Source organism: Salvelinus sp. IW2-2015, unplaced genomic scaffold, assembly GCF_002910315.2.
Source record: "Salvelinus sp. IW2-2015 unplaced genomic scaffold, ASM291031v2 Un_scaffold2614, whole genome shotgun sequence".
Taxonomy (NCBI): domain Eukaryota; kingdom Metazoa; phylum Chordata; class Actinopteri; order Salmoniformes; family Salmonidae; genus Salvelinus; species Salvelinus sp. IW2-2015.
In genome coordinates this window covers 71139-96037 of record NW_019943922.1, presented here as the reverse complement: position 1 = coordinate 96037, position 24899 = coordinate 71139, and the positions used below count along the sequence as shown (strand labels likewise).

The window sequence follows — 24899 nt, the reverse complement described above, 5'->3', positions numbered from 1 at the left end:
CAGAGAGAGAACAAGCGATCACACGATGCACATATTACGACCTCCATCCTCTCAAGAATAATATGAACTACAATCATCAAATATCATGAGAGAAATGTGTACTTGATATTCAACAGTTAACCAAAAAAAAATTTCTCCTTTAATCAGACAGTATAACATCATCGAAATTTACTAAGATTAGCAGAAAATCACACAGATCTTAGAACAATATTGATAGCAAGCTTATCAGAATTATAACTCACAAACAAGTATAATGAACTAGAATATAAATATCTCCTCTACAGTAGATTCATCTCTACAGTATATAACAATGATCTCTACGAGTATATTATATCCATCAGTAATTATACTCATCATAGACATAATTACTGACTCCAGTACAGTATATTACTACATCCTATACAGTAATCTACAATCCTATACAGTATTTCACATCCTGATACAGTATGATATCTACATCCTATACAGTATTTACTACATCCATACAGTATATTCGAACATCCATACAATCTGACTACATCCGTATATCAGTATATATTACATCCTATACAGTATATACTACATCCTATACAAGTATATTACTACATCCTAGGTGCATAGTATATTTACTACATCCTATCCCTATAGCAGTACTTACAAGAAGTAAGGTTACTATTAGGTCTAGTTCTGGGTCCCTAGTCTGCCATGTTCAAAACACATGATCTAAAATGGCCTGTAATGAAGGAGCAGGCTAGAAAGTGGAGGACAACAGGAAGGAGGACACTCTGAGGGGGACACACAATGGTACAGAGTGGAGACAACAGGAAGCAGTAGACACGGTGTACAGGAGTCGAGACAACAGGAAGAGAGCACACTGTTAGCAGTGCGGAGACAAACAGGAAGCAGAGAACACTGTACAGGGTGGAAGACAACAGGGAGCAGAAGACACCTGTACAAGTGGAGACAACAGGAAGCAGACAACACACTGTACAGAGGTGGAGACAAGAGAAGCAGAGAGACACCTGCTACAAGGTGGAGACACAGGAACAAGAAGGCCTGTTACAGAAGCGTGGAGACAACAGGAAGAGAGACACGCTGTAAGGAGTGGTGAACAACAGGAAGCAGAGGACATCCTGTACAAGATTGCGAAACAGGAAGCAGAGGACACCTGTACAGGGAGTGGAGACAACTCTAGAAAAAGGCTGAACAGCAAAATGGTGGGAAAAGTCGTCGTCTAAAAATACTTTTGAATGCACTGTAAATATTTTATATCAACGAATTGGCGAGGGCATTAATACAGTCTGCAGCACCTGCCCTCACTCTACTAGAATCTGAAGTCAAACGTCTACTGATGATCTGGTGCTTCTGTCCCCAACCAAGGAGGGCCTACAGCAGCACCTAGATATTCTGCACAGATTCTGTCAGACCTGGGCCCTGACAGTAAATCTCAGTAACACAAAAATAATGGTGTTCCAAAAAAGGTCCAGTTGCCAGGACTGCAAATACAAATTGCTTCTAGACACCGTTGCCCTAGAGCACACAAAAAACTAGACCTACATCGACCTAAACATCAGCGCCACAGGTAAGTTCCACAAAGCTGTGCTAGAAGACCCTTCTACACAATCAACAGGAACATAAAATTAGACATCCCAATTAGGATCGGGCTAAAAATACTTCAATCAGTTACAGAACGCATTGCCATTTACGGTTGTGAGGTCTGGGGTCCYCTCACCAACCAAGAATTCACAAAATGGGACAAACACCAAAATGAGACTGCATGCAYAATTCTGCAAAAACATCCTCCGTGTACAATGTAAAATACCAAATGCATGTCTCCAAAGCAGAATTAGGACGATACCAGCTAATTATCAAAATCCAGAAAAGAACCGTTAAATACTATAACCACCTAAAAGTACTGATCCCAAACAAAGCCATCACCTACAGAGAGATGAACCTGGAGAAGAATCCCCTAAGCAAGCTGGTCCTGGGGCTCTGTTCACAAACACAAACAGACCCCACAGAGCCACAGGACATCAACACAATTAGACCCAACCAAATCATCAGAAAACAAAGAGAGAATTACTTGACACAATGGGYAAAAAAATACAAAAAAAKCAGAGAAAACTAGAATYCTATTTGGCCCTAAACAGAGAGTACACAGTGGCAGAATACCTGACCACCATGACTGACCCAAACTTAGGAAAGCTTTGACTATGTACAGACTCAGTGACCATAGCCTTGCTATTGAGAAAGGCTGCCGTAGGCAGACATGGCTCTCAAGAGAAGACAGGCTATGTGCATACTGCCCACAACATGAGGTGGAAACTGAGCTGCACTTCCTAACCTCCTGCCAAATGTATGACCATTTTACAGARACATATTTCCCTCAGATTACACAGATCCACAAAGAATTCTAAAACAAATCCAATTTTGATAAACTRCCATATCTATTAGGTGAAATACGACAGTGCCATCACAGCAGCAAGATGTYTGACCTGTTGCCACAAGAAAAGGGCAAKCAGTGAAGAACAAACACCATTGTAAATACAACCCGTATTTGTTTATTTAATTTCCCTTTTGTACTTGAACTATATGCACATCATTCCAACAATGTACATCGATAATATGCTTTGTAAGTCTGTCTGCCTTTACTTTCTTTAGTGTATGTTTTACTGTTATTTCTTGATTGTGTAATTTTCACTTTTGTTAAGTATCCATTTCACTTGCTTTGGCAATGTAAACTATTTTTCCCATGCCAATAAGCCTTTGAAATGAATTGAGAGAGATGCACTGGGAAGGTGGACAGGAGAGGAGAGAGAGATGAACTGTGAGGTGGAGAGGAGAGAATGAACTGTGAAGTGAAGCGAGAATTATGTGAAGTGGAGAGGAGGGGGGGGGGGGTGATGCCCCCTTGCGTTTAGAGAAGCTGCCCATGAAGGTCCTACCACAGACGCTTGTTAGTGCTGGGTTGGCTTCGTCCCCTACTTCTGCACCATCATCACCTTTACCCTGGAAGAGGAAGAGGAGTACAACACTTTATATACATAGACTTTACATACACAAAATATTACTGAGAGTGGTAGAATAAGCCTGGAAGAATATTAGATAGAAATATTTGTGTGTCAGACTACATTTGCAGTGGGTGTGCGATGTGGCAGACTACACAGTTTGCGTGGATGTTGCGTGTGGGCAGACATAGATTTGCAGTGGGTGAGCTTGCCTGTTGTAATGGAACCAATTGAAAAGTCTCATAGTGCAAAGAACTTGAAGAAAGATTTCAAGTAGTATTTGAACCCAGGTCTGGTCTAAGAGCCGTGGGTGTTACCTTGGAGGGTGACTTGTCGGTGTCTTTCCGAGGGAGGCTGAGCAGCGATGGTGAAGCTGTCGGGGTCCTCCTGGTCACGGTTAGACTCCTTCATCAGGTTGTCCAGCTTCTTCTTAGCACGTTCTCCACCTGCTTCCTGGTCATGGACGTCTGGAGGGAGAGAGGGGAGGAGGAGGGAGGGAGGAGAAAAAATAAATAATACAGTGAAGAAAAAAAAGGGCTGTTATTGATACTGAAAGAGATAAAAAGAGCAGCTAATTGCTTTTCTGATTGCAAAAGGAATGATTGGTCATGCAATATGTCAGCAATGACACTAGATACACAATAACGTTGATAGAAAACTTTTGCAGTTGAGGGAAGACAACACTAATAACTTAAATAGTGCACTTAGGGAATAAGTTGCATTTGAAACGAGTACATATTTCATCAGTTGAGATAACTTCTTGATGACAATATGCCTGGTGACTTCCAGACCCTCATAACTGACTGATATAAGACAGACATGATGGGGAAGTGGGGCAAGTAACGAAAGGTTGCTGGTTTGACGCCCGAGACCGATAGGTAAAAAATGGCGATGTGCCTTGAGCAAGGCCTTAACCGAATTGCTCCTGTAGGTCATCTGGATAAAGTGTCTGATAAATGACTAACATGTAAATGATGCATAATGGATTCACACTGCATGACATCCTGGGGAATTGGATTACTGTTCATTATTTATATAATATGTTTCATATGTAAAGGCTGAAATGACACCATGGGTATGAAAGTTGAACATGCAGCCTAATTTAATTTCAAAATGGTTTTAAAGCATTTGCATGCTTCTACCACTAGGTGGCGAAGTTTACCACAAACCAACTCCCAGTCCTCTCCACGTGCGCATAAGCAACGCCTTGAGATGTCCTGTAAGTAAGCAGCACGTTTCAGCTTCTTCTAAGACGGATGTACATAGCAAGCTCTATATTCCAGTAATCTTAGTAGTTTCCATCAGAGCCATACARGTAGGTATATGGCTCTGGTTTTCATTTCACAACTCCTTTCCTTCAGGTCCACTAACCTGAAAGGGCTTGATGACAACCATATTGTCATATGATTGTGTAAGGAAAAGGGAAGAGGAGATGTCACCATTGAGATGTATTGGGACGTAGCCTTAAAAACCCATGCCATCCCTGATCACGGTGAAGCTTCTCACTTTGATTAAAGTCGCTCTGGCCAACTTGTAAGTCGCTCTGGATAAGAGCGTCTGCTAAATGACTTAAATGTAAATGTAAATGATTAATGGTTTCATAGAATCTCAGAATTCCTGAAAGGAACATGGAGCCTATGTCTGTGGTTTCATACATATCTCGGCACTGGCTTTGGACAGCATACTCACGGGTGTAGGGRGCGAGTATGTATGTTAAATGGAAAATAATTGGGGTGATGATTAAAGAAGCCTGAAAATTGTGACGTTTTACAGTACCTTCCACTTCAGAACGAGCGGACGACATTTTGAGAGAGAGAGAGAGAGAAAACAGAGATTTATGACAGCGAAGACGAGACATGAGCAGGGAGCRCCAACGGACCGTGACTGATGCTTAATTGAGACTACATTCATCAAGAACAAACAGGAACAGATACGAACACACACACATTTACCAAAACACAATGGTACAATATAACAGCGACAATCAGACAAAGTTAGTTTCTCGACCCCAATTAGCATCAAACAACATCCAGCACAATATACAGTAGAGTAGAATGGCCGCAGGGATGGAGGGAGGAAGAGGGGTCCTTACGTCGCCATTTATCAGTTTGCAGTCGTCCTCCATCTCGTCAGCACTGTCTTCATCCGTCACGTCACCCTCTTCGTTGTCTTCGTCAATGTTCGATGGGAGTTTCTTTCCCTGGCAGACAAATGTGTCGTTAATACCTGGGGCATATTCATTAGGCACGTAACGAAAGAAAACGTTCTGAAAATAGGGAGGGACTAACTGATCATGACCAATACAAATCGCACGGTTTCATAATCCATTGCAAAGAGTTTTAACAATAGCATCATTTTATGGGAAGAAATCCCCCTTGGGCACAGATCTATGACCAGTTAACGCTCCAATAAGTACTGGACCTTTAGCGGGTGGGGACACGAAACTGACCTTAAAAATCAGTGTCTTTGGGGAAACTTTACCAGTGCTCCAGTCTATGGCCTCTGTGTGTGTCAGGGACAATTCCATTTCAAGTATACTGACAATGAAAATGTTACAAATAGAAATATAATTCATTAAGATGACAAATGTTCATTCTCCTTGACAAAGAATGACTGTCTGTTCTACATGATATATGTTTCTATTTGTCACCGGTCTCAATACGGCTCTATTTTGTTACATGTTTTTAGCATGTTGTTAAGTAACAGTTTGATTGAATGACAAACGGCCCRGCTAACCACAAACACCTCCATAAGAGAGAGAGCGCGCCGTGTTAAACATGTCAGTGTGCAACTGGTATGAAGTGTTTTTACAACCATCATAGGAAGTCTGTTCAGGTGCACCCCCCACCCACTTACTGTTGACAGGTCACTGAAAACGCAGATAAAAACTATAACGATACACAAGCAAAACGAGATTGTAAAACTGCAGTGAACATCTGTCCCCTCAGCTCATTCCAAATAATCTTGTAACAGTTATTTTACCATCACACGCAGCTCTACCGGGCAGCGGCCACATGGCAGTCAGTATATAACACAAGGCAGACTTCAGAACTGGGGCCTGGATTCACTACAGCAGGGCCTGTGCCCCAGACTCCAGATGGTGGAGGGATACTCAGCCTCAGTCTGTTAGACACCGTCGCCGTACCCCCCCACCCCACCACCCAAAATAGCTGGATATCAGTCGGACATATTGATTTGGCTGTCACCATCATTTCATGATCAGAGGGCATGAAGGAGATAATTACTACCGAAGCCCACTAGGGCCAAATCAGAGTGATTTTTTACTTCCCGACTAATGAGGCTGACTGTCAGGGCCGACGTGCTGAGGTGAGACTGTAGTAACTAGCGCTGCAAAGTGAGACTGTACTCAGAAAAATCAAATTGTATTGGACACATATTTAGCAGATGATATTGTGGGTGTAGTGAAATGCTTGTGTTCCTAGCTCCAACAGTAATATCTAAAAATTCACAACACACAAATCTAAAAGAATGGAAGTAATATGTAAATAAATATTAGGACATGCAATATCGGAGTGGCATAGACTAAAACACAGTAGAATACAGTACATATGAAATGAGTAAAACAGTATGTAAAAATGATTAGTATGGTAACTAGCGCTGCGAGGCGGACTGTACTTAGAACAGTGTGGTAACTAGCGCTGGGAAGTGAGTGCTCATTGACCCATAGCCGTCTGACGTGGACCGATTTGTCACGACCATCCACTGGCCTAAAGTCAGCTAGATTGAACAATTTCCATAAGGCAATTCTAGGTCTTGTGGCACATTTTGGTTAAACTATCCCCAATTCAATGGAATTGCAACCTCCGCATGAACAGTGCATTCTTCCATCACATGTAACTGATTCTCAAGATCTTGCACACTAAGGAGATGCTATTGAGCTACTACTACACTGTCTGAGCAAGGACTACATGCTTTCTGGTAAGTTTTGATTACAATACTGGGTGGGGTGAATATATTTTTGTGACATACAGTATTTTTTTTTAACTAGTAAATAGTAGCCTACAGCAAAGTGTGTTTAAATCCTTTCTTAACTTGTTGACATTTTCTGCTAGTTGTTTTTGCTACCATGTGGGGTTAGCTTGCTTGAGCCTGCTAACTGAGGAGTGTTAATTCACCTGTTTCCATCATGTTTCATTTTAAAACATTTATCCTACAAAAGGAGTTGTTTAATCTAACTGCTTAATTATTTATCTGTACATGGATTCTTTTTGATTTTTTTTACTCATTGTTTCTAATCTTTACAGGAAAATTGCCACGGGCACTATCCGATGTGTGGAGACATTTCACTGCAGCTGTGTACATTAGCAAAAGCGGTGTACATTTGCAATACCGTGCAAATCATATGTGAAGATGCAACAAAGATGCAGAATCATTTGGCCAAGTGCATAAAGTTCCCTCACTCTCAGAACAAGCAACCTCTGACAAAAGTCCCTCTACTTCTATTCGAGGTGAAATGATCAGACCCTTATTGATAGCAACAGCTCATGGTCCTCCTGGAATCAGAAGTTTTTTGACTCAATGGAGGAACGTAGTCAGAATAAGCTGATTAATGTCTTGCTCGAGCTGCGTATGCAACTGGTTCACCTCTGATGCTCACAGGCAATGTGTACAGGAAGAGATTTCTGAATGTTCTTCGCCAGCATACACCCCTCCAACCAGACATGCTTTATCTACTCATTTGCTGGATGCAGAGTTCAAAGAGTTCAAGTGAAGGTCAAGCAAACAGAGAAAGCAGACTGTATTGCAATCATCTCTGATGGGTGGTTGAATGTTCGTGGGCAAGGAATAATTAACTACATTATCTCCACCCCTCAACCAGTATTACAAGAGCACAGACACAAGGGACAACAGACACACCGATCTCTTATATTGCAGATCAGCTGAAGGCAGTCATAAATGACCTTGGCACAGAAGGTATTTGTACTGGTGCAGACAATGCTGCTAACATGAAGGCTGCTTGGTCTAAAGTGGAGGAGTCTACCTCACATCACACCCACTGGTTGTGCTGCTCATGCATTGATCTGCTCCTCAAGGACATCATGGAACTGAAAATAATGGATACACTACAACAGAGCCAAGGAAATGGTTAGGTATGTGAAGGGTCATCAAGTTATAGCAGCAATCTACCTCACCAAGCAAAGTGAGAGAAAAAAGAGCACACATTGATGCTGCCCAGCAACACCCGTTGGGGTGGTGTCGTCATCATGTTTGACACCGTCTCCTGAGGTGAAGGAGTCTCTCCAAGAAATGGCCATACACAGTCTGCCGATATGGACAGCCCCATCATGAGGATCCTCCTGGAAGATGTATTTTGGGAGAGAGTGGTAAGCAGCCTGAAACTCCTGAAACCTATAACAGTAACCATTGCACGGATTGAGGGAGACAATGCCATCCTGTCTGATGTTCAGCCTAAGGCACATTCACGGATGAGCAGGACCTGGGCATCTTTCTTTTGGTGTTTTTCAGTCAGTAGAAAGGCCTTTTTAGTATCCTAAGTTTTCATAACTGTGACCTTAATTGCCTACCGTCTGTAAGCTGTTAGTGGCTTAACAACCGTCCATTGCTGTTCATCGACTACAGCTCAGCGTTTAACACATAGTGCCCTCCAGACTCGTCATCAAGCTCGAGACCCTGGGTCTCGACCCCGCCCTGTGCAACTGGTACTGGACTTCCTGATGGGCCGCCCCCGGGGGGTGAGGGTAGGTAACAACATCTCCACCCCGCTGATCCTCAAACACGGGGCCCCACAAGGGTGCGTTCTGAGCCTCTCCTGTACTCCCTGTTCACCCACGACTGCGTGGCCATGCAGCTCCAACTCAATCATCAAGTTTGCGGACGACTACAGTGGTAGGCTTGATTACCAACACGACGAGACGGCCTACAGGGAGGAGGTGAGGGCCCTCGGAGTGTGGTGTCAGGAAATAACCTCACACTCAACGTCACAAAACAAAGGAGATGATTGTGGACTTCAGGAAACAGCAGAGGGAGCACCCCCCTATCACATCGACGGGACAGTAGTGGAGAGGGTAGTAAGTTTTAAGTTCCTCGGCTACACATCACGCAACTGAATGGTCCACCCACACAGACAGCGTTGTGAAGAAGCGGCAGCAGCGCCTCTTCAACCTCAGGAGAATTCTGCTTGTCACCAAAAGCACTCACAAACTTCTACAGATGCACAATGAGAGCATCCTGTCGGGCTGTTCACACCTTGGTACGGCAACTGCTCCGCACACCGAGGCTCTCCAGAGGGTAGTGAGGTCTGCACAACGCATCACCGGGGGCAAACTACCTGCCCCCAGGACACCTACACACACCCGATGTCACAGGAAGCCCATAAAGATCATCAAGGACAACAATCACCCGAGCCACTGCCTGTTCACCCCGCTACATCCAGAAGGCGAGGTCAGTACAGGTGCATCAAAGCGGACCGAGAGACTGAAAAACAGCTTCTATCTCAAGGCCAGCAGACTGTTAAACAGCCACCACTAACATTGAGTGGGCTGCTTGCAACATACTGACTCAACTCAGCTCACTTTAATAATGGAAATTGATGGGAATTGATCAAAAATGTATCACTAGCCACTTTAAACAATGCCACTTAATATAATGTATATGTACTGTATATACTGTACTCTATATCATCTACTGCATCTTGCCATCTTTATGTAATACATGTATCACTAGCCACTTTAAACTATGCCACTTTTATGTTTACATACCCTACATTACTCATCTCATATGTATATACTGTACTCGATACCATCTACTGCATCTTGCATATGCCGTTCTGTACCATCACTTATTCATATATCTTTATGTACATATTCTTTATCCCTTTACACTTGTGTGTATAAGGTAGTAGTTGTGGAATTCTTAGGTTAGATTACTCGTTGGTTATTACTGCATTGTCAGAACTAGAAGCACAAGCATTTCGCTACACTCGCATTAACATCTGCTAACCATGTGTATGAGACAAATAAAATTTGATTTGATTTGATAATTGTTTAATGGTTAATTGAACAAGCATGGGAAACAGCGTTTAAACTCTTTACAATGAAGATCTGTGATGTTATTTGAATTTTACGAATTATCTTTGAAAGACAGGGTCCTGAAAAAGGAACGTTTATTTTTTTGCTGAGTTTATTAATTTGCATATATTCCCATTAATTCCCATATATTCCCACGGAAAGTTTCCACCTCTGAATATTTCCCAAAATGTGCAACCCTATCCATACCTTCCTTTCTCTGATGTGACAGGGTAAGTGTCCACGCCGGCAGGCTTTTGCAGGCCGCAGAACCATGATTGTTGAATCAGGTTTATTACGGTTGGGAAGGAACAAAAGCCTGCACTCCCAGTAGATCTCCTCTCTGGGACAGAGGGTGGAGAGACCCCTGGTCTATAAGGATAGACTGGCTGCTGAGGATCAGACTTCTGTGTGTGTGTGTGTGTGTGTGTAAATTCAAATTGTTTACCTTGATGAGTATCTTCCCTTTGAGGGTGTCTGGGGAGGGCAGGCAGCCCCGTTCATCTGCCTTGATGGCCGAGAGGTCCAGCTTGTCTCCCATCACCTCCACCAGGTACTGGGCCATCTTCTTCTGCTGGGGGACGCTGCAGTGGTTCTCTATGGACAGGATCACTGGGTAGCTGACAGAGACAGACGTGGGTTACACAGAGACCGGCGTGGGTTACACAGAGACAGGTACGGCCGTGGGTTACACAGAGACAGGTACGGCCGTGGGTTACACAGAGACAGGTACGGCCGCGGGTTACACAGAGACGGTACGGCGCGGGTTACACAGAGACAGGTACGGCCGGGGTTACACAGAGACAGACGTGGGTTACACAGCGACTCCGATACGGCCGTTGGTTACACAGAGACAGGTACGGCCGTCGGGTTACAACAGAGCCAGGTACGGCCGCGGGTTACCCCAGAGACAGTCCGGCGTGGGTCTAACAGAGACTCCGATACGGCCCGGGGTTACAAGAGGACAGGTACGGCCGTGGGTTTACACAGAGACAGGTAGGGCCGGGGTTACACAGAGACAGACGTGGGTTACACAGAGACAGGTACGGGCGTGGTTCACAGAGACAGGTACGGCGTGGGTTACACCAGAGACAGGTACGGCGCGGTTCACAGAGAAGGTACGGCGTGTTTACACAGAGACGACGTGGGTTACACAGAGATCCGATACGGCCGTTGGTTTACACAGAGACAGGTACGGCCGCGGGTTAACACAGAGATAAGGAGGGGGTGGCGGGGTTAACAGAGACAGTACGGGTGGGTTACACAGAGACTGGTACGGCCGCGGGTACACAGAGACAGGTAGGCGTGGGTTACACAGAGACAGGATCGGCCGCGGTTACACGGACAGAGCTGGGTTACAGAGACAGGTACGGCCGTGGGTTACACAGAGACAGGTACGGCGTGGGTTTACACAGAGACAGGTACGGCCGTGGGTTACACGAGACAGGTCGGCCGTGGGTTACACAGAGACAGCCGTGGTTACACAGAGATCCCATACGGCGTGTTACCAGAGACAGGTACGGCCGCGGGTTACAGAGACAGGTACGGCCGGGGTTACACAGAGAGCGGGTACAAGGACAGGTACGCACGGTTACACAGAGACAGAGTGGGTTACACAGAGACAGTCGATACGGGCCATTGGTTACCAAGCGACAGGTACGGCCGGGTTACACAGAGACAGGTACGGACCGGGGTTACACAGAGACTGATAGGCCGTTGGTTACCAGAGACAGGTCGGCGGTGGTTTAACAGAACAGGTACGGAGTGGGTCATCACTACAGCTGAGAACAAAGACACATTACTGACAGAGATTTCTTATCAGGAATGGTCAACTTGATGGGTGGGGCCAAAATGCTGAACTCATGAGGGGCCGCAGTGCATACCCCCCCCCCGCCCACAACTTTAGGTAGCTGTCCATAACCTAACTTACCAATCTAAAAATGGTAGTAGCCTGGTTAATTGTGTGAATGTGACTGGCATACAGTATCAAACTGCTGATGCACAAAACTAAATCCTAATGTCACCTTGTGTATTCTCCTATTCTAACTCTTAACAGTAAGTTGAGAGCCTAATCTAGATAGTTCTACATCTTTGGTACAGCCTTGGCAATAGGTGCTCACTATTCAGACACTTGACAGGACAGCTATGGGTTCTCCGTTTCATTCTGATGTCATCACCTCAACCCTCTAAAATGTCAACAACAACAAAAATTACAAACAGCTTGTTTTTTAAGTTTAAAAAAAAAAGAAAATGAAATACATTCCCGGCCGTTCTTATCAATTAACTACAGAATGCATTGTACTAGAAAAAGAAAAGACGGACACACAGACCCTTTCACACGCACACAGCCCCCCCCCCCCCATTGCTGTCTGTTACTTGTGGGTCTATATACAGTCTCTCGTATACAGTCTGCGTGTATTCTGACAGTCTTGATAGGATTATCACCTACAGCATCACCGCATCTCTGATGAGGTCTGTGTGGGTGTGCAGGTCATGTGGAAACACTCGCTCCAGTGAGCCCATAGGAGTACAATACAATGCATCGTTGAGCAGTGTCTTTCAACAAAGATCCCAGGGACTCACTGTGTAGTCTATGATTGCTTTGATTCTAGCGGACCATCAATTTGTACGCTTGCTTGGTTCAAGGGAACCAATTCAATGAAAGAGACTAAGGCACTGAGAACAACTTATAAGTAACAGGAATATTCTGAGAAAACCATATTTAATAGTTTATGACTTAGAAATAACTATTATTCACCTTGTTCATCTGGCGCATACCATACACAGTGGCTTCAGGAAGTACAGTATTCACACCCCTTTACTRTGTAGCTACAGCCTGAATTTAAAATGTCTTGATATTTTACGTCACTCATCTAAAACACCCCATAATGTCAGCGGAATTTTGCTTTTAGAAATGTTTTGAACATTTAAAAAACATTAATAAGCTGAAATGTCTGAAATGTCTTGAGTTAACAAGTATTCAACCCCTTTGTCATGGCAAGCCTCAATATGTTCAGGAGTAGAAAGGTGCTTAACAAATCACATAAGTTGCATGGACATATTCTGTGTTCAATAATAGTGGTTAACGTCATTTTTGAATGACTACTCCATCTCTGTACCCCACACATACAATTATCTGTAAGGTCCCTCAATCAAGTAGTGAATTTCAAGAACAGATTCAACCACAAAGACCAGTGAAGTTGTTCAATGCCTCACAAAGAAGGGCACCGATTGGTAGATGTGTCGGGGGGGAAAAGCAGAAACTGAATATCCCTTTGAGCATGGTGAAGTTATTAATTACACTTTGAATGGCGTATCAATACACCCAGTCACTACAAAGATACAGGCYTCCTTCCTGACTCAGAAGAGGATGGAAACCGATCAGTGATTTCACCATGAGGCCAATGGTGACTTTAAAACAGTTACAGAGTTTAATGGCTGTGAWAGGAGAAAACTGAGGATGGATCAATAACATTGTAGTTACTCCACAATATGAACCTAAATGACAGAGTGAAAAGGAAGCCTGTACAGAATACAAATATTCCAAATATACACCCTGTTTGCAACCACACACTTATGTAATACTGCAATAAATGTGGCAAAGAAATTAACTTTATGTCCTGAATACAAAGCGTTGTGTTTGGGGAAAATCCAAAACCAAATCCATTTGCACACTGTATATAGACTTTTCTATTGTGTTATTGACTGTACGTTTGTTTATCCCATGTGTAACCCTGCGTTGTTTGTGTCACACTGCTTTGCTCTATCTTGGCCAGGTTGCAGTTGTAAATGAGAACTTGTTCTCAACTGGCCTACCTGGTTAAATAAAAGGTGAAATAAAWAAAAAAAACGAATCACTGAGTACCACTTCATATTTTCAAGCATGGTGGTGGCTGCATCATGTTATGGATATGCTTGTCATCAGCAAAGACTAGGGAGTTGATTTTTAGGATAAAAAGAAACAGAATAGAGCTAAGCACAGGTAATATCATAGAGGAAGACCTGGTTCAGTCTGATTTCTATCAGACAATGGGAGAGAAATTCACTTTTCAGCAGAACAATAACCTAAATCTACACTGGAGTTGCTTACCAAGACAGCATTGAATGTGCCCGAGTGGCCTAGTTACAGTTTTGACTTAAATCATCTTGAACATATATGGCGAGACTTGAAAATGGCTGTCTAGCAATGATCAACAATCAACTTGACAGAGCTTGAATTTTACAAAGAATAATGGGCAAATATTGTACAATCCAGTTGTGCAAAGCTCTTAGAGACTTACCCAGAATGAAAGACTCACAGTTCTAACTGCCACCAATGGTGCTTCTACAAACTGTTGACTCGGGGGGGGGGGGTGTACTTTGTGAAATTAGGTATTTCTGTATTTCATTTACAACACATTTACAATAATTTCAAAAAACATGTTTTCACTTTGTCATTATGTAGTATTGTGTGTAATAACAAARACATAACATATTTCAGGCTGTAGAAACAAAATGTAGAGTAAGACAAAGGCTACGAATACTTTCTGAAAGCACCACCGAGAGTAAACTMTGTTTGGACGTTGTAAAGGACCATTCGCCGACACTGAAAAGATATAGCTGGCTAACGACCTCCTTTTCCACGTGGAAAAAAAAGACTGACAGACTTGCTAGCTGCGTTAGCTAGCTGGGATTTTCTACAAGAAATCTACCTCCAGAAATAAAAGCTTCTCCCAAGTGGGTGTGACTACTCCCTACTCCCGCCTGCTGCACTGCTGCTTGAATTCCACCTGGCGATCTGATCACCGTCTGCCCTGGACTGTCTCCTTGTGTGGTACAGGTACCCCCACCACACTCCCCCCCTCTCTCCTGAGCTTTTGCTCACCTCCAGCACACACGCACTGCTGGGGCGAGTGACTGAACGTACAATGGCTAGCCCGAAGTTGTTATATTTTTCTCTTGTGCTTTATGCTATTTGCTCTATGCTATTTGCCTCATGACTCCTGGTTGCTTTGTTGACTATAAACTTGCTTGTTTACCCAACTGTGAGACAGACTGTTAGTTCCCACYCTCGGGACTCTGACTATTGGCTACACGGACTTCTGGACTCCKATCCTAACCACCTCTCGCCGGCTTTGTATTCATGTTACCTGATGAAATTGATGTACAATATGATCGAATACACATTCAAATGTTATAAATCAACACTGCAGAGAACTCTCTGTCCTCTACCTTGCCCTGATTGTWTTACTGCTGATGATATCTGGAAATGTGCATGTACACCCTGGCCCATCTACTGTTGCTATCCCCAATTCTGACTTGTGCTCTGATATCTGCTTCACTGATTTCTGCTCTCGTAAAAGCCTGGGTTTTCTGCATGTTAACACTAGCAGCTTATTACCTAAAATGTATCAATTGAAAGTATGGGTTCACAGCTCCAATCCAGATGTGTTGGTCATTACTGAGACGTGGTTAASAAACAGTGTTTTGAACACTGATGTTAACCTTTCTGGTTATAAACTTTTTCGGCAAGACAAATCTTCCAAAGGTGGTGGAGTGGCAATATTTACCAAGGAWCACCTTCAGTGCTCAGTTGTCTCCACCAAGTCTGTCCCCAAACAATTTGATTTGCTGGTTTAATGCATTAATAACTCTTTGTTGACTGTTCATCGGCCACCATCAGCACCGGCCTGTACCCTACCTGCCCTAAGCTCTCTCCTGGCCCCTTACACCAAGTCTGAATTTGTCCTGCTAGGTGACCTAAACTGGGACATGCTTAAACAACCTGACCAAGTCCTAAAGCAATGGAACTCCCTAAATCTTTCTCAGATTATTACCAATCCCACAAGGTATGGCTCCAAACACCCAMAAAAGGCTACCCTCCTTGATGTTATCCTCACAAATAARCCTGATCGGTATCAGTCTGGTGTTTTCTGTAATGACCTTAGTGACCACTGTTTTACAGCCTGTGTTCGTATTGGCTGCTCAGTGAAACGACCTGTTCTGATTTGTCATAAACTCTTGCTAAAAAACTTTAATGAGCAAGCCTTCCTTTATGACCTGGCCTTAGACCTTCTTTTTTTGCAGTGGTATCATTAACAAATACACACCCATAATGACAATGAGAACTAAAAACAGGTTCAGCCCCTGGTTCGAATGTGATCTGGCAGAGTCACTCCACCACAAGAATTCCATTTGGCAAATCGCTCAGCACACGCATAACTCAGGCTGACTGGTTCTCGTTCAGGCAAATTAGAAATAAGTGCACTCAGGCTATCCGGAAGGCCAAAGTTAGTTACTTTAACTTCTCTAGGGTAGGGGGCAGCATTCGGAATTTGGATGAAAAGCATGCCCCATTTAAACTGCCTGCTACTCGGGCCAGAAGATATGATTTGCATATAACTGGTAGATTTGGATAGAAAACCCTCTAAAGTTTCCAGAACTGTTAACTTCTTTGGAACTATAGGGGGTGCTGTTCCGCATTAGCATATTTGTGTTCTCCAAATTAAACTGCCTCGTGCTAAATTCTTGATCGTACAATTGGCATATTATTGTTATTATTGATAGAAAACACCTTCTAGTTTCCTATAGAAGTTGGAATTTTGTCTCTGAGTGGTACAGAACAATTTCTACAGCACTTTTCATGACAGGTTCAGATTTCAGAAATTTTTACCTCTGATCTGGAGTCTGTTTTAAGGCGACAGTGAATGCTATGAAGAAACCGACACTGCCTACGTCTTCCTCTGGGTTCTGTACGTCATCACGTTTTCAATGGATCGATGGGACATTCACAGCCATTATAAAAGACCAAAATGTATAGAGACCGCCCTTTCTCGTCGTGCGCCTGAAGCGTGAAGGCCATCGACTTGCCTGTTCCAAATCGTTGTCTAACCAGGCAATATTTCTCCGGTCATGTTTTCAGTCGTTATAGTTGTTAAAAACATCATAATGTAGTTAATTTGAACCGTTTTATAGCAATTTATATCCGTTTTAGTGCGATTTGGAATTTATTTGTTGTGCACTCTGAAACTTTGGACACGTTTTGGGGTGTCGGTGTTGGTGGTGGACATTTCGAAGGACAGAGGACATCTATCGACCAAAAGACGTTTATAATAGAAAGGATACATTGCCCAAGATCTGATGGAAGAACAGCTCAAAGTAAGCAATATTTAATATGATAAATCGTGTTTCTGTCGAAATATTTTAAACGCATATTTCGCCATTTTGTTTGGTATAGCTTCACTTGGCGAACCCTGTATTGAAAGTAAGGATAATTTTAAAAATGTAAATCAGCGGTTGCATTAAGAACTAATTTGTCTTTCGATTCCTGTCAACCCTGTATTTTTTAGTCAAGTATATGATTAGCTTTCAATTAAACTAGATCACTCTGATAGATGACGTCAGACATATTGAGGCTTGATTTCCTAGTATTTTATTGTGTAACCACGGTTTTGTATGGACTAAATACACCTTTTCGAACCTGTATATGTATATTGTAAAATGATGTTACAGGAGTGTCATCGGAAGAATTCTGAAGAAGGTTAGTGAAAAAATTAATATATTTTGGGGTGATTACGTTATAGCGCTCTTTGGCTGGATCGATGCTCTGGTAACGTTTGCACATGTGGTATGCTAACTTATCGATTTATTGTGTTTTCGCTGAAAACGCTTAGAAAATCTGAAATATGGTCTGAAATCAAAGAACTGGGTTTCTTTCCATTTATGCGTTTGTCTATTTTTATGAAATGTTTGTATATGATGAGTAAATGTCATACACGTTGCTCTATCTAGTAATTCTAGTCGATTTGCGATGGTCGGTGCAATTGTAAACTGTGATTTCTACCTGAAATATGCACTTTTTCTAAACAAAAACTATCCTATACCATGAATATGTTTCAGACTGTCCATCTGAAGAGGTTTTTTCTGGTTAGTGGATATCAATATCTAGTTGAGCCCGAATTGGTGGATAGACCTGAAGGAGTAAGAAACTGATGGAGTTAGAATAGTGGTGTATTTTGCTAACGTGTTTAGCTAATAGATTTACATATTTTGTCTTCCCTGTAAAACATTTTAAAAATCTGAAATGGTGGCTTTATTCACAAGATCTGTATCTTTCATCTGGTGTCTTGGACTTGTGATTTAATGATATTTAGATGCTACTATTACTTGTGAAGCTATGCTAGCTATGCTAATCAGTGTGTGGGGGATGGGGGGTGCTCCCGGACGGGGTAGAGGCTCGTAGAGGTTAAAATAGTGTCTGTGAGTATAACAGAACTGATTTGGCAGGTGAAAAACTGAGAAAAATCCATTCAGGAAGTAGTTTATTTTTTTGGTTTTGTAGTTTCTATTCAATGCCATTACAGTAACCATTGACTTAGGACTCAAATTGCAGTTCCTATGCCTCCACTAGATGTCAACAGTCTTTAGAAATTGTTTCAGGCTTGTATTCTGAAAAATGAGGAAGTAAGAGCAGTCTGAATGAGTGGACCCTAAAGTGTCACAGAGCTTTTTCATGCGCGCGACCGAGAGAGTGCCTTTCTTGTTTACCTTTTATATTGACGACTCTTATTGTCCGGTTGAAATATTATCGATTATTTAGGGTAAAAATAACCTGAGGATTGAATATAAACATCGTTTGACATGTTTCTATGAACTTTTACAGATACAATTTGGATTTTTTTTGTCTGCCTGTTTTGACTGCGTTTGAGCCTGTGGATTACTGAAGAAACGTGCAAACAAAACAGAGGTTTTTGGATATAAAGAGACTTTACGAACAAAAGGAACATTTATTGAGTAAATTAATGTCTGCTGAGTGCAACCATATGAAGATCATCAAAGGTAAGGGATTAATTTTACCTCTATTTCTGACTTGTGTAACTCTTCTACTTGGCTGGTTACTGTTTGTAATGATTGTGTCCTGGGGCTATGTTCTCAAATAATCGTAAGGTATGCTTTCGGCGTAAAGCATTTTAAAAATCTGACACCGTGGTTGGATTCACAAGAAGTTCATCTTTAAACCTATGTAAAATATGTTTTGTTTTCGGAATTTTTATAATTAGTATTTCTGTATTTGAATTGGCGCCCAGTTTCACTGGCTGTTGAAGAGGTGGGACGCTACCTTCTCACGTACCCTAGAGAAGTTAAGGAGCAGTTCTTTCTCTGTGGGTCTAACCCAACAAGTTCTGGAAAACTTAAAGACTTGGAGAATAAACCCTCCTCCTCACAGCTGCCCATGTCCCTTAATGTTGATGATGTGGTTTGTTATGACAAGGAGCACATGGCTAAGCTCTTTAAATCACCACTTCATTAAGTCAGGATTTCCTATTTGACTCAGCCATGTCCTTCTTGCCTGTCCAACATTTCTCATCTCCACACCTTCTAATGCAACCATCCAATGCTCCTCCCTCTTTTTCCCTTGCCCCACTACAAAGTTCTCTCCTGCAGGCGTCACTGAGTCTGAAGTACTAAAGGAGCTCCTTAAACTTGACCTCAAAAAACATCTGGGTCAGATGGATTAGACCCTTTCTTCTTTAAGTTTGCTATCATCACCAAGTCTCTCTCCAACCTTTTTAACCTGTCTCTCCTCTCTGGGAGGTTCCCATTGCTTGGAAGGCAGCACGGTGCATCTTTAATTTAAAGGGGAGATCAAGCTGATCCTACCTTTTTAGGCCTATTTCTATTTTGCCCTGTTTACCAAAAGAGTAAAAAACAATAATAATAATCACTGACTGGATTTCTTGATGTCTATAGTATTCTCTCGGGTAAACAATCTGGTTTCCACTCAGGTTATGGATGTGTCCTTACAGGTCCTAAATGATTTCACCATTGCCTTGATTCTAAGCAATGTTGTGTTGCTATCTCTATTGACTTGGCCAAAGCTTTTGATACGGTAGACCATTCCATTCGTGTGGGCCGGCTAAGGAGTATTGGTGTCTCTGAGGGGCCTTTGGTCTGGTTTGCTAACTACCTCTTCAAAGAGTGCAGTGTATAAAGTCAGAACTTCTGCTGTCTCGGACCTGCCTGTCACCAAGGGATGTACCCCAAGCTCGATCCAGGCCCCACGCTCTTCTCAATTTACATCAACAACATAGCTCAGGCAGTAGGAAGTTCTTTCAATCTTTATATGCAGATGATACAGTCTTATACTCAGCTGGCCCCTCCCCGGATTTTGTGTTAAATTGCTCTACAACAAAGCTTTCTTAGTGTCCAACAAGCTTTCTCTAACATTAGCCTTGTCATGAACACGTCCAGAAAAAGGTATGTGGTTTGGTAAGAAGAATACCCCTCTCCCCACAGGTGTGATTACTACCTCTGAGGGTTTAGAGCTTGAGGTAGTCACCTCTACAACTACTTGGGAGTATAACTAACAGTGCACAACCTTCTCTCAGCACATATCAAAGCTGCGGCTAAAGTTAAAATCTAGACTTTGTTTCCTTATCGTAATCGCTCCTCTTTCACCACAGCTGCAAACCATCCTACCCATGCTAGATTACGGAGACGTGATTTATTAGGCCGCAGGTAAGTGTACTCTCGAGCAGCTAGATGTTCTTTACCATTCSGCCATCAGATTTGCCACCAATTCTCCTTATAGGACACATCACTGCACTCCATACTCCTCTGTAAACTGATCATCTCTGTGTARGCGTCGCAAGATCCACTGGTTGATGCTTTTTTATAAAACCCTCTTAGGACTCACTCCCCCCTATCTGAGATATCTACAGCAGCCCTCATTTTCCACATACAACACCCGTTCTGCTAGTCACATTCTGTTAAAGGTCCCCAAAGCACACACATCCCTGGGTCGCTCCTTTTTTCAGTTCGCTGCAGCTAGCGACTGGAACGAGCTGCAAAAACACTCAAACTGGACAGTTTTATCTCCATCTGTTCATTCAAAGACTCAATCATGGACACTCTGACAGTTGTGGCTGCTTCGCGTGATGTATTGTTGTCTCTACCTTCTTGCCCTTTGCACTGTTGTCTTTGCCCAATAATGTTTGTACCATGTTTTGTGTTGCTACCATGTTGTTGTCAAGTGGTATCGCTAACATGCTGTGTTGTCGTCTTAGGTCTCTCTTTATGTAGTGTTGTGGTGTCTCTTTTGCCGTGATGTGTGATTAGATTTTTACTCCCAGACCCCGTCCCTTCTGGTAGGCCGTCATTGTAACTAAGAATTTGTTCTTAACTGATATGTCTGGTTAAATAAAGGTTAAACAAAATTTTACAAATAATAGCATATCTGGAGCATATGAGAAAGCCGTAGGTAAAGTAGGCTACATCTACATCTTAATGGTATATTGCTACATCTTAATGGTATATTGTTACCATTAAGATGTATGAACGATGTTGGTAGGCTCGATGTCAAATCAACCTCATGTTGCTATAAAAAAAAAACGTTTTGATTTATATAGGTATTTTTGTTAGGGAGTTAACCTGAGAAGCTAGCTAGGATGTCTGTGGACAAAACAAGATTTAAGAACTCAGAAGCCGACATTCTTACTCGTTTTTCACAAAGGCGTACTTGTTGATGGTCTCGATGACGTCTTTGAAGAGGATCTTGGAGGTGAGCGTATAGCCGTGGTGCACGATGGGCTCTCCGTCCTGCCCGTCCCAGCAGTCCACTGCAGTGGAGGGAAAGAAAAAGAATGGAGTGACCATGAGAAGGTAGTGTACTCAAACCTAATCAATACTTCCCGTGTTAATCCTTCAGCTCACAAACTGTTACAAACAAGGAACCCATTACATTCTCTGACTGAAGACAAGACAGACAATATTTGTACCAGTATGTAACCTCTATGTGTTGAAGTCGGAAGATTACATAGACCTAGGTTGGAGTCATTAAAACTAGTTTTTCAACCACTCCATAAATTTCTTGTTAACAAACTATAGTTTTGGCAAGTCGGTTAGGACATCTACTTTGTGCATAACACAAGTAATTTTTCCAACAATTGTTTACAGACAGATTATTTCACTTATAATTCCCTGTTGCACAATTCCAGTGGGTCAGAAGTTTACATACACTAAGTGACTGTGCCTTTAAACAGCTTGGAAAATTCCAGAAAATGATGTCATGGCTTTAGTAGCTTCTGATGGGCTAATTGACATAATTTGAGTCAATTGGAGGTGTACCTGTGGATGTATTTCAAGGCCTACCTTCAAACTCAGTGCCTCTTTGCTTGACTCAAAGGAAAATCAAAATAGATTCAGCCAAGACCTCAGAAATGAACTCCACAAGTCTGGTTCATCTCGGAGCAATTTCCTAACGCCTTAAGGTACACGTTCACCTGTTCAAACAATAGTACGCAATTATAAACACCACGCAGCGTCATACCGCTCAGGAAGGAGAGCGTTCTGTCTCCTAGAGATAACTTCTTTGGTGCGAAAAGTGCAATCAATCGCCGAACACAAGCAAAGGACCTTGTGAAGATGCTGGAGGAAACAGGTACAAAAGTATCTATATCCACAGTAAAACGAGTCCTATATTGACATAACCTGAAAGGCCGCTCAGCAAGGAAGAACTGCTCCAATCCGCCATAAAATGCTGAGTATGGTTTGCAACTGCACATGGGGACAAAATTGTACATGTTGGAGAAATGTCCTCTGGTCTGATGAAACAAAAATAAGAACTGTTTGGCTATAATGACCATCGTTATGTTTGGTGGAAAAAGGGGGCTGCTTGCGAGCTGAAGAACACCATCCCAACCGTGAAGCACGGGGTGGCAGCATCATCTTGTGGTGGTGCACATAATCTGTCTGTGGCATCATGAGGGGAAAATTATGTGGATATATTGAAGCAACATCTCAAAACATTAGTCAGGAAGTTAAAGCTTGGTCGCAAATGGGTCTTGCAAATTTACAATGACCCAAGCATACTTCCAAAGTTCTGGCAAAATGGCTTAAGGACAACAAAGTCAAGGTATTGGAGTGGCCATCACAAAGCCCTGACCTCAAGTCCATAAGAAAATGTGTGGGCAGAACTGAAAAGTGTGGCGAGCAGGAGGCCTACAAACCTGATTCAGTTACACCAGCTCTGTCAGGAGGAAGGGGCAAAATTCCCCAAACTTATTGTGGGAAGCTTTGGAAGGCTAATCGAAACGTTTGACCCAAGTTAACAATTGAAAGGCAATGCTACCAAATACTAATTGTGTATGTACACTTCTGAACACTGGAAATGTGATGAAAAAAAAAGGTGAAATAAATCATTCTCTACTATTATCTGACACTCACCTTCCTAAAATAAAGTGGTGACCTAACTGACCTAAGACAGGGATTTTTTACTAGGATTACATTTCAGGAATTGTGAAAAACTGAGTTTAAATGTATTTGGATAAGGTGTATGTAAACTTCCGACTTCACTGTATGTGCACTGGTACACGCTTGCTTGAAATAAACTTTTTGGGTGCATGAGTGCGCGTTATTCAGAGAACGGCGCTTCCACAGACCTTCCACGCAGCGGCAGCCGGCCTGCAGCACCCAGGCGTACATGTCGAGGCGGGACGGGGACATGAGCTGGTCCCCCATCAGGTAGGTGTTTGTGGGACGAGGCGATGAAGTAGTTGCAGAGCGGCTGAGACATGTCCTGGGTCACACGTTGTGCTCTGGGTTGAAGATGTCCCGCCTGCCGGGCTGCGCATGTAGCTGGTGAAACCTGGGTCACAAAGCAAACAGAATTTAAAATAAATTTTAAATTTAAATAAAACATTCGCAACCAATAACATCCAGGTAGTCGCCTCCCTGTTTCAGCCGTTTTTGTCCGTTTGGCACCAAAAGTGAACACAACCATTAAGAGACCCATTGGAGAGACGTTGTAGACAGGGATGGGAATTGGAGAGACGTTGTAGACGGGGGATGGGATTGGAGAGACGGAGACGGGGGATGGGATTGGAGAGACGTTGTAGACGGGGGATGGGATTGGAGAGACGTTGTAGACAGGGATTGGATGAGACGTTGTAGACAGGGGATTGGGATTGGAGAGACGTTGTAGACGGGATGTGGCAGAGACATTGTAGACAGGGGATGGGATTGGAGAGACGTTGTAGATCGGGATTGGAGAGCGTTGGAGACGGGGATGGGATTGGAGAGACGTTGTAGACGGGATGATTGGAGAGACGTTGTAGACGGGATTGGAGAGACGTTGGTAGACGGGATTGGAGAGACGTTGTAGACGGGAATTGGAGAGACGTTGTAGACGGGGATGGGATTGGAGAGACGTTGTAGACGGGGATGGGATGGGAGACGTTGTTAGACGGGGGATGGATTTGAGAGAGTTGTAGACGGGGGATGGATTGGAGAGACGTTGTAGACGGGGGATGGGATTGGAGAGACGTTGTAGACGGGGGATGGGATTTGGAGAGACGTTGTGACGGGGGATGGGATTGGAGAGACGTTGTAGACGGGGGATGGATTGGAGAGACGTTGTAGACGGGGGATGGGATTGGAGAGACGTTGTAGACGGGGGATGGGATTGGAGAGACGTTGTAGACGGGGGGATGGATGGAAGACGTTGTAGACGGGGGATGGGATGGAGAGACGTTGTAGACGGGGATGGGATTGGAGAGACGTGTAGACGGGGGATGGATTGGAGAGACGTTGTAGACGGGGATGGGATTGGAGAGACGTTGTAGACGGGGGATGGGATTGGAGAGACGTGTATGACGGGGGATGGGATTGGAGAGAGAACGTTGTAGACGGGGATGATTGGAGAGACGTTGTAGAGGGGAGTTGGGATTGGAGAGACGTTGTAGATGGGGGATGGATTGGAGAGACGTTGTAGACGGGGGATGGGATTGGAGAGACGTTGTAGACGGGGGATGGGATTGGGAGAGTGAGCGGGGTTGTTGTAGACGGGGGATGGGATGGAGAAAAAAAAAATAAAAAAACGGGAAAGAAG

General features: G+C 43.2%; 1 protein-coding gene across 1 annotated transcript in view; it reads right to left on the bottom strand.

Annotated features, from left to right (window-relative positions):
- Positions 1-24899, bottom strand: part of LOC112074387 (1-phosphatidylinositol 4,5-bisphosphate phosphodiesterase eta-2-like) — a gene marked incomplete at its 3' end in the record, with an annotated part of 55713 nt that overhangs the window by 13039 nt on the left and 17775 nt on the right. Inside the window, 11 exon segments of the mRNA XM_070440506.1 lie at positions 2887-2988; positions 3305-3332; positions 3334-3424; positions 3427-3454; positions 5080-5187; positions 10482-10653; positions 21510-21630; positions 23452-23542; positions 23544-23599; positions 23602-23623; positions 23626-23657. Coding sequence (XP_070296607.1) covers positions 2887-2988; positions 3305-3332; positions 3334-3424; positions 3427-3454; positions 5080-5187; positions 10482-10653; positions 21510-21630; positions 23452-23542; positions 23544-23599; positions 23602-23623; positions 23626-23657 — 851 coding nt within the window.